Source organism: Etheostoma cragini, chromosome 20 (genome assembly GCF_013103735.1).
Source record: "Etheostoma cragini isolate CJK2018 chromosome 20, CSU_Ecrag_1.0, whole genome shotgun sequence".
NCBI classification, from domain to species: domain Eukaryota; kingdom Metazoa; phylum Chordata; class Actinopteri; order Perciformes; family Percidae; genus Etheostoma; species Etheostoma cragini.
The window spans coordinates 329429-340390 of record NC_048426.1 but is presented as its reverse complement, the minus strand read 5'-3'; the positions used below and the strand labels follow the sequence as shown (position 1 = coordinate 340390).

The window sequence follows — 10962 nt, the reverse complement described above, 5'->3', positions numbered from 1 at the left end:
CGGGTCAATAAAAAAACCCAAATAGACTCCCGATTAACTCTGCAACGTCTTTTATCTGGACACTGTGTTATTTTATGAATGGATGGACGACTAGAATTCCCCATTTATAATGAATAGTTGAAACATGAAGTGATACATCATTGTAGTACTTCTAATTCCAGTACATTTACCTGAAAGCTGTAGTCACTGCCGACTTTAGACATTCAGACTTTTAACACATTTAACTTCCAATGAGACTATAAAATGTCATTAAAAACCTCAGCCTTGTTTTAGGTCAAAGTAGCTTTGTTTTAGCTCAACATAATGAATGGTTTCTATTTTCTAAAGAACTTTACAGTGAGAAAGAGTCAAAGATAATGTTCTCACACTGTGAGAGGAACTAAAACCCAGGGAAGCAGGAAAATCCCCCCACACTAAAGGATGTATGTGTACACGACAATCAAACCAGTTAATATGTGTTTATCTGAATGTGGGAGCTTTATGTGTAATTTTTTTTCCCATCACGACTTTTTCTCACGTGAAGGGATTTGAGTACTCCTTGCACCGTGGACTCACCAGATGCTCCTGGCTCCTTATCTGGTCCTCAGCTTGCCTGGCCAGCTCCTCCTTGGCTATTATGGCCTCCATCCTCTCCGCCTCCAGCCGGGCCGCCTCCTGCTCCACCCTCCTCCTCTCCTCCTCCAGCCTCATGGCCCTGTCCAGCTGCTCCTGGAGCTCTGCAGGACAAAGTCAGTGAAACACCCCGCTAATCTAGCATGCATCTTTCAGGCAGAAACATTCACTAGTCAGATCTTTGCTGCATTCTGGAACAATTATACATCTGTGAAATAATATAGCGCAAGGCGTTTTTGGGCTTATGGAAACTTAAATTAAAGCAGGGTCTACTTCTGATAAGAGCTGTGAGCAGTGATTGCTTTCTTCTCAGGTTGTTACATTTTCAAGAATGTTAGAGCCATAAGGAAGTAAAATCTGTGTGTATATCTCACAAGAAAAAGCCAAACATGTTATACATTATATTTATTTTACAATGTGGGGACCCTTTCAGATTTTTAGGTACCTCTTTTGGGACACCTACTGTAGTTAGGGAACCACGGCTTTAAAGTATATAAGCAAACGTGTTTTCTCATATCAGACCATCTTGCAGCGTGTGACTGTTTTTTCTTTGTCGGCTGAATGCATGTTGCCATCGGTTTCTAGAGCATGAAGATGCATTCTCATTTGTTTTATAAAAACACTCAATTGTATCAAAATGAATGTTGTATTATATAATTCTTAGGCTGCATTCACATCCAATCCGAAGCCCGTCCTCCCATTCATTTGAATGGTAGTGAGTTCAGGCCATGGCAGTGGGGACCCACTGGAGTGTAAAACATGTAGTGACTTAATCCGGCCTCTGCACAAGTTTAAAACCCACAGCAAGGATGGGCCTCAGATCCTGGCGAGTTATTGAAAGTTAAAGTTTTATTTTCAATCTGTCGAGGCCCAGGCATGCTAGCACCGTGTGGAACACAACTACACAACTGTGCTAGCTACACAACGACTACACAACTGGGCAATTTAAGTGCCTCCTACACCACCGCACGACCCTGCACTAACAATGCCTGATTGCAACCCTAACTACCAGAAGCTAGTTGATGCAGAGTTAGGGAACTTTAAAAGACATGATGGCCCTGTTAAACTCTGGCCCTGGCTGGGTTATTTGTAAGGAAAGACAATCCTGGCCTTTGTAAAAACTGAGATGTATTTCAAGAACATAAACAGCAGAGGGCAGTAAAGCCATGCTACGTGTTTGTTTGATCGACATAATGACATAATATGAACCAGTATGGTCTGTAATGAGTCACAGGTAAGTGCCTCTTTCACACCTCTCTCTGCTCTCTTGGTTGTCTCTTCAAACTGGGAGAGCTTCATCATCAAGTCCTGCTTTTCTTTCTCCATCTGCTCCTTCTCTCTCTCCATGGTCTCCCTCTTCTTCTTCTCGCTCTCCAGCTGATCCCTGCAGAACACATGGACCAAAAACGGATCACACATATTAATCCCAGCCTGAATTCAAATCCTAAAGCTTCGAGACCTTTCCAATAACTTGACGGCCCTTCCGCCCTACCTCTCCATCTTTTTCTGCAGCCTCTCCTCCTTGGCCTGAGCCTTCATCTGCTGCACCTCGATGGTGTCTGTCTTGCGGCGGCGCATGTACAGGTCATGGTTGCCCATGCACAGCTGCAGGATGCGCTTGTTGACTCGCAGTCGTGGAGCGTAGAAGATGAAATCCTTGAGAAAAAGGAGCAGTTTGGTTTTGTTTCATATATTTCCAATAAGCATGGAGCTGCTTAGACTACGTCCAAAGTTTCTCAGCTATACCTGCGGTTGCATTTTTAATTTTTAATCTCCAAACAAAATGTTGAAATGAGAATTTCCTCCACATGTGTGTTTTCAAGGTTTATTTTGATATGATTGTGACAGAGAAATGTATTTGTTAGTAGTATTTGATATTTATGTCAATACAGATACCTAAAAAGACCCTAAAAAGTACATACAGGGTAACTAAAAATGTATAGCATATGTGCATTTTCAATAAGATTTATCCAACTTTAATCCCATTTGTTTCTGTAAACACGCATCTGACTCTATCTTTACACATTTACATACACGTGAGATGCTCACGGTGCAGAGAGAATGAGACTCGTGTGAAATACTTACAGGAGCTTTCTTATCTATAGGCTTGATGATGAATTTCTTATCGCTGAAAGAAATGTTTCTGATTTCACTCCAGGGGAATCCAATCTTTGGGGACAGCCTGGGGGACAGATGGAGACGAATGGCTGATCAGACAGACTCAACAGTCTATTTTCCTGTGGTTTGTTTTTCCAGAATAATAACAGACAGAAAACTCTTTGCACTGAACATACTGACACGTGGTATCTGAGCAACATGCCAGTGTTGAAGTTGTGGTGGAAATAAAGAGAATTAGGTCAACGGCCCCTTAAAAACAGTAGCCACGCGGTCAACTGTGGTCGTTAAAACTCGGCCTGACTCGAAGGGCAGGTAGCAGGGGTCGACGGCTGCTCGGGTGTTGCCCTCCGTCTACAACTGGATGTCGTCAAATCAATAAACACTACGCGTGTCATGTTAGGGGATAGGCTCATACACTGGACTGAATTACAAATCCAACACTGCTTTTTGCCCCCCATTTTTCATGAGCTCAAAGATCTAGAACTTATCTAGGCTTATTTCTCTCAAGTATTGTTCACATATCTGTCTAAATCTGTGTGGGTGAGCACTTCTCCTCACAGGTGTGGCATTTAAAGATGCTGATTAGACAGCATGATTATTGCACAGGTGTGCCTTAGGCTGGTTAGGGTAAGGGTCCATCTCTGTGGCCAGCCTTAGGCCCACCTGTGCCATAATCATGCTGTCTAATCAGCGCCTTCATGTGCCACACCTGTGAGGTAGATGGATTATCTCGGCAAAAGAGAAGTGCTCCCTAACACAGATTTAGACAGATATGTGAACAATATTTGAGAGAACTAAGCCTCTTGTGTCCTTTCTCTTCAGCTCATAGATCATATAATATGAATACTGTATGAATATACTGTACGGCATAACCGTACTGGACTTACCTGTCCTCCTTCTCGTAGATGTTCAGGCCCAGAGCGTCGACTCCCAGCCACAGGTCCGAGCCCTTCTTGTTCTTGATCTCAAAGTAGTTGACGCCGTACATTTCCAGGTCCTGAGCGATCTTCAGGTACTCAATCATCGCCTCTTCCCTGTTCGGGTTAAAAACGCAGATGGAAACATGAAGAAATACACACAGATTTACCCAGTTTATGATACAACTCCCTATTCAATTGATAAATGTATCTTTTACTCAAATAGGTGAGAAAAAACAAGGTTTTCAGACGACTTCCCATACCCTGCTCCATTCAAATTGTATTCCAAGTTGGTAAAATACACAGACTTATGTATAACAAATGTATTATAGAATCTGTAATCTTTTCTTCTCTTAACTTGCAAAGTGATAGATACAAGATAAAGTATGTGATAACATAGTTACTTAGTGAAACAGCAAACCCTTCATACATCCGGGAAGTTTGGATTTTCATTTCTTTGCATGCCAGTCTTTGTTGTTAACTATTAACTCTGTGATATTTACTAATGTCTAATGCTAAACCTACATCGACCCGTCATGGGATTCACAAAGGTTCACATTCAGTAAATGTATTTAAAACTGGATCCCTACACAATGTTCTAGTGTAATCCAGTACTACTTCAACCTGCCAGTGGTAGAGCGGCCAAGTGCTTATCTGTTGAAACTGAAGCTGAATCTGATAATGTATATCTGTGACTGTGATTTATAAAAGGATATATGAATTTTTTTTTTTTACTAAGATACAAAGGTCCACTTAAATATATCTAGTGCAATAAATGAATGGGTATTGTTCTTCTTTAATAAACAATAAAGTGAAATAAAACAAATCAATTTGACTTCTGTAAAATCTTATCAAATCATAGAGGTGCTTTGAAGCCCGATGATGTAATTTATGTGCCAATTACAGGATAATGACACAGGAACACAGTGTTCTGCTTTTTGTTTGAGATTTCAGATTAAATGTGGCTTAAGGATCTTATTTTTCTTCTAATATTAGAGAAGGTAAAAATTCACTCTCACAGGGACTACTGATCACTTTTCCAAAACTGGAACTCTTTTATTACTTATTTCAATGAGCTACAAACACTTCCTTGATTAGGGTGTGCATTCATCCACTTAATTGTTTTTATTTTTCATTCTTTTATTATTTTAAATATTAACTTAATTTGGTTCCTCAGTAAATGTGTGTGCGTTTATGCATGTGCTATATGTGAGACCTACCTTGCGGGGCTTGGGCTTAGGAAAAGGAATCTATTTCCTCCTCATTTATGTTGTATTACTATTGTAAAATGTGTGGAACTATTGTACTGACTTCATATAATAATACAAAAATAAAACCTTGAAAAAAAACTTAGCAGCCTGACTCAGTGAGTCTGTTATACCCCAATATCTATCTAAAGTTAGCTAGCACAGCTCAGTGTTCAGACTGTGTTATTGCCTAGGAATTAGTGTGGTGTAATTAGTATTCATCATCACTTACTTCAGCATGGATCTGTGCTCCTCATGCCAGACCTGGATCCTCTCCTCCCACTGCTCCTTGGACAGCTTGTGTTGTTCCAGCACTCTGTTGGGGGAGACCAGTTATCAGCCAGTTGGTGGGGAAGATGGAAACAGTCTGTGTATACCTACACATCTGAATCAAACCCATCTCCCTATCTCCTGTTGGCGATGGTGAGTACGCAGTAGTACACAGGTTCATAACTGAGTCATTGAGGAAGCTGTTTTGCTTGAATGATTTCCAGTTTTTTTTTTTTTTTTTTTTTAATGTATTGAAAGTAACTTTCCTTGATGCACACTGGTGCTATCTTGCTATTCTTCTTCTTTATTGGTTAACCAACTTAAAACATCCTCTCATGCACTGGGGCTCCCTAATAATAATAATAATAATAATAATACATTTTATTTAACAGCGCCTTTCTAACACTCAAGGACGCTTTACAGACAATAAAAGACAGGGAACAGAAAAATGTAAGTAGTAAAACAAAACAAATAAAACAAATAAAACAAAAAAAAACAAAACAACAAAACAGGAACAGTGTATTTACAGATAAGCGAGCTGGAACAGATGGATAGAACATAATATAATAGAACATATCTATGTGGAAAATAGATTATTAAATACTATTTCATTAACTAATAGGTCAGTTCAGCAACAATATTGAATCTAAAATCTCCGCCTTGTTTTATGTGACTGTGCCTGTTACTGTTAGTGTCTTGATTCTGAATGACCTGGGAAGAGAGGGCTTGCAACCCGTTGGAGACCGCCTCACAACCAGTCTATCCACACGTGGATCTTTTCCTATAGAACTCTCCACAGTGGGCATGCATGGAGCTCCGGGAAAGACTCTGGACACTTAACAGAACATCGCTGAATCTGTGAGGTCCTCCACTCTAACTTGCACAGGTGTTTGGTCCCTTGTCTTGTGTGTGTGTGTGTGTATGTGTGTATGTGTGTCTGTTTCTGCGTTCGTTGTTTTCTCCCTCCAGTGTGTCTTATGGCGTGCAGAAAACAAAGATTTATCATTATTCATTCCCTTTAAATGCAGTTGTGTTCTTCTGGGTACAAGTTCAGTTATTCTTTTTTATAAATCTGTTATTAGAATGCCGATGACCTTTTCCTTTATCCCCTCTTTTATCTACCTGCCTATCTTTTCTGCAGCCATTTTTTTATGCTTTTGAACAGCTTCATTACTGTTTACTTTGTTTCTTGAATATCTACATAAAGAAATTCAGGTATTACCAATTCCACACAGGTGATCTCGGGCAGTAAAGTAAACACCAGAGAAAAGACCAGCAGCTATCGCAGGCATTCCCCGACCCACACCCACTCACCTCCTGGGCAGCAGGCGCTCGGAGGACAGGTAACCTGGTTGATGGACTGACTTGTCCTGCTCTCCGTACTTGGCCTGGACAGCGTAGGATGCTAGCAGCACAGCGGTCTCTGGAGGGCAGTAGATGTCCTCCCCCACAATGTCCTCCTTCACCTGAAGGTAGAAGAGCCTCCGGGTGACGTCCTGGATCAGCTCCTCTGCCACGTCCTCCGGGTAAAACTTGGCCTTCAGCTTGAACTGCTGGGGGGTCTCTTTCCTCAGATCCTGGGCCATCACCTGAGCAGAGAGAAGCAGATGTGACATAGGAGCACAGCAAGGTATGCAAATAAAGTATGAATGAAGAAACGTCAAATGGCAGTATTTATTCACAGTATATTCTGAAAATGTGTGTATATATAAATGTGTATAAGTATACCGTATATGTGCATGTGTGTATATATATGTATGTATGTGTGTATACATATGTACTGTATGCCTATGTTTATATATATATATGCATATAAATAGGTGAAGAATAAATAATTACTAAAGTATAAAAAAACAGAAAAGGGGTAGGACCAGAAAAGTTGTTTTAACTTCTTCTTACTCCTTGGTGAACATGGAAATCCTTATTTGAATCAGTTTCTGGAATTTTGAATGTTTGCTGAATGTGAGTATTTTGCTGAAAGTCATAACATGGCTGTGGTAGTCAGTAACTCTGAGGACCCCTAAGGGGACACCCTTAACACATTTGGGGTCGGCAGTGGAGTGGAACAGAGTGGAGTCCACTAAAGGTAGAATAGAGTATAGTTGAAATAACTACGTAAGATTAAGTTTATTCACTTATGTTAGAATATTCTAGTATATAATTGAGTACAGTTGAGAAGCCAATAAGATAGAAAGTTAAAGACTATATTAGAGCACAGTAGAATATGGTACAGTGACTGTTAGAAGAGCAGGATGGATTGGAGGATGGTGAACAAGAAGAAAACAATGTGTTAAATGCCATCCCAATGACTCTGTGAAACCACAGACTTACCTTTTTTTCAGAGTTCAGCCAGGTGACGAATCCTTTGGCGTCGACGAACTGCAGCCCGAAGTACCAGATCTCACGCAGTCCGATGGTCCTGGCAACCTAAAACACAAAGAGAGAGGAATGGAGACGTGATAACAGAACAAGTGTAATAAAACAGGATGTCCACCAGGATTCAGCACACTTCTAATATTCAGCCCCTGAAGAAACTATCTTTGGAGAAGATGTGATTTATAGCACAAAGCATAGTTAAGCAGGTTATGAACATACTGTACTTCAGTCTCATGATGTCGCTCTGAACAACTACAACAGCAGCTGAGGTGGGGAATGTTAGTTGAGGACAAAGGTTTGGTACTTACAGCTGCAGGGAAAGACGGTGTCATACTGCTGGGTGATGTCACCACCATTCAGTACAAGTTATTGATCATTTAGCTTTTGGGTGATTGTATTAAGAAGTAAACTGTGCACTGAGGAGGCTAACTAACTGGATTACAAGACACATGGCGTTAAGAGGGACAAAATCGTCCATCTAAAGTTACAAATATGACGTCAACATAATTGGAGTTTTGTGGGGAATGTGTAATTAGTTGCATGTACTGCACACTTTTTAACAGACAAGATAATATGAATTGCATTCAAATTTTTTAAACCATAATACAAGATGATTTTTTTTAGCACCTGGATACATTTAAATAAAGAATAATCAATAAATGGCATGGCCGGGAGTGCTACTAGTTGACTGCTCATATCACTAGTGGCGGAAAGTAACTAAGTACATTAAGTAAAGGGTATTTGGAGGAACTTAAACTTTATTTAAAGGGCTTTTGCCTTTTTATTTACTTCATACTTATTCTATCACATTTCAGAGGGAAATACTGTGTATTTACTCCACTGTATTTATCTGACAGCTGTAGTTACTTTGCCGAGGAAGATTTAACATTCAAAACATCTTATGAAAAACACATTATTATGGATTAAACTACCCACTTCCATATTAATGCAACAGCAACAATTGATGACTGACTGGATCAAATTAAAACTGTATCATGGCAGACTTTGTTATACCAGCGAATATAATCTCGTTCTCTAACGAATCAATATAATATTGTTTTTGGGGGAGAACTTGGGATTTACACCCCTAGTTAGATATGAAAAGAACTTCAGGTAACACTGTACTTTATGTTCAAAAAGACGAGGGTGATGAATCCTAGGAATCTGTCTTATGACACTGTAACATGCAGACCTGGTCAAAGAGCTGCTTCCCTGTGGTGTTGGGGTGGAAGGAGAACTCCAGCTCTGCGTCCATGGTGGTGACGCGGGCGTTGACCTGCAGCAAAAAAGGTGAATTAGGTCACATGATGACAGGGAGTTACTGTTTGGATTGACATCAATCTTTTTAATGTCCATTCAGTGTAAGCATTAAGCTGTTTGTACTTGTATAATTGAATCCATCAACCCTGCATTTCACAGACTTTTTCAGTATGCCCACATCTTTAATTTTCCAGACATTTTGCTCACTTCATTTGCTTTGGATGGTTACATTATGAAACAAATTTTTTCATAATGAAATACTGAAATAATAAGGTCAGTTGTGTAAAGGATGCCCTTAATGTAGAGCTGTGAAGTGGATTGTTCATAAACCATAATTGCTCACTATCTCATCAGACTTTGGACTACCCTTGCAAGGTGTTTCAAAGTTGAACTTAAACAGATTAAAATATCAAAATACTCCCTGCTTGCCAAGTTGCCTTTAGACTTTACCATTGTTAGTAAGATCCTTTCATTTCATAGCAGCAGCAACTGGAACATAAATCTTACTTTCATCGGTTTCCAGAACAAATTTCCAAAAATAAAGAGTTATTCTCAATATAACAAGCCAGATTGGGCTTGTTGCAGTTACACAATAATTGTATGTCGTTACACTTGAGCACACCCTGGGTGTCATAAAGATAAACCCACTGAAACTTAGGCAACACAAACTGGAACATCCATTTATGAAACCGCCACCATGTTTCTTAAGTGTTTCCATTTTCCATGATCACATGTGTAAGATAACTTGTTAACTCCCTGATGTCCTGCTGATGCATTCTTAATACAGCTTGACCTTTTCTTAAATCATTGACTATTGAAATCACTGTCATGGAAGCAGTAATCCATTACAAGTCAATTAGCATGTTGCTGCATTGAACTTTGCAGTTTTGTTTTTTTCTTCTTGTACTTTTTGGTGTCTACACAACTTTTACTTTACTGGGGAGCTGTTCAAATTCAAGCCAGAGCTCAACTCATGAATCAAGTGTTCAGCATTTTCCAGAAGAACATAAGCATGCTGACATGTTTGATTTCAAGTTAGTTTAACATCAGGAGGCTCATGGAGGCTGACGTCAGCATGTCCTCTTGAGAAAGGCTTTCTCCTTGAAGAGTCAATATACGCACTGAACTGCAGTCGTAATTTACATGTTGGCCTTTCTTATCAGTTTTCCTACAGACTGATGCTGAACACTGGGGGCATTTAGGGCTTCCAGCAGATAAATGCATTAGGGTTTGTTCTGTTCTGCATTGAGGGAGAATAAAGCAGTTAAACCATACAGTCATGACCTGTTGGTGAAAGCCACTCTTTACATTTACAAAACCACTCCAGCGTCTGCTAAGGTAGTTACCATGATTATTAGCAGGTATTCCCGACCACCCAGACAGCATACAGCCCAGTTCTGGCCTTGAGGTGGATTTTAGAAGCTTTTTTTTCAGCCAGGATGTGTGCAGCATGGGTCAAACTCTACATGTGGTTAATGAGTAAATGCCAAGAAGGAAAGGTCCTTCTTTACAATAACTCACAAGCTTTGGAAAAAAAGTGACTAACACGATCAAAATATACATGACTGACCCTTAAATTTGTTTTATGCGCAAGGTTTTTTCTCTGCAGCTATTTAGACAACATTTCAACAGATATACAGTATCTACAAACCCACCAACCCCCTTTCATACGTGGACCAGGAAGAGACATTTCATTGACGCATTTAAATCTCTTGTCAACAAAATCCTGAGTCTTACTGTTTTGGGCATCTTGGCTGTGGTTGGGGGGCGAGCTCCAGCAGAAGAAAGCGGTTCCAAGGCTGACCGAGGCTGCAGTGGCTGACTCCCAGCAGACTCTCCACCTGATATGGAGCGCAGGTCTGCTCTCGCTGGCAGACTCTAGGGCAGGGCTTGTGTCCTTTGAACTGGGCTGTAGATCACTTACGGTGACGTGGGATGTTTAACTTGGCTGCGATCACACAAACTAACAGACCTACCTCCAGTGGGACCACTTGGCAGGACCAGACGCACAGCTCCACCTAAAGACAATCCCCCGTCTCAGCACCGGAACTGATGACCTATGATCGAAGCATGCCTGGCTATATATATATATATATATATATATATATATATATATATATATGTTGCCTGTTTGGAAGGGACATGAGTGAGTCATGAGTTGT

The 10962-nt window shown here is 40.3% G+C and overlaps 1 protein-coding gene across 1 annotated transcript in view; it reads right to left on the bottom strand.

Annotated features, from left to right (window-relative positions):
• The window catches only part of ezra (ezrin a), a 14063-nt gene extending 3201 nt beyond the window's left edge, over positions 1–10862 (bottom strand). Inside the window, exons 1-10 of the mRNA XM_034859185.1 lie at positions 10538–10862; positions 8733–8816; positions 7496–7591; positions 6479–6753; positions 5127–5210; positions 3618–3764; positions 2698–2794; positions 2105–2268; positions 1866–1996; positions 556–716 (exon numbers count right to left, since the gene is read on the bottom strand). Coding sequence (XP_034715076.1) covers positions 556–716; positions 1866–1996; positions 2105–2268; positions 2698–2794; positions 3618–3764; positions 5127–5210; positions 6479–6753; positions 7496–7591; positions 8733–8816; positions 10538–10549 — 1251 coding nt within the window. The 5' untranslated portion in view covers positions 10550–10862. The remainder of the gene's footprint in view (positions 1–555; positions 717–1865; positions 1997–2104; positions 2269–2697; positions 2795–3617; positions 3765–5126; positions 5211–6478; positions 6754–7495; positions 7592–8732; positions 8817–10537) is intronic.
• Positions 10863–10962: the final 100 nt, after the last annotated feature.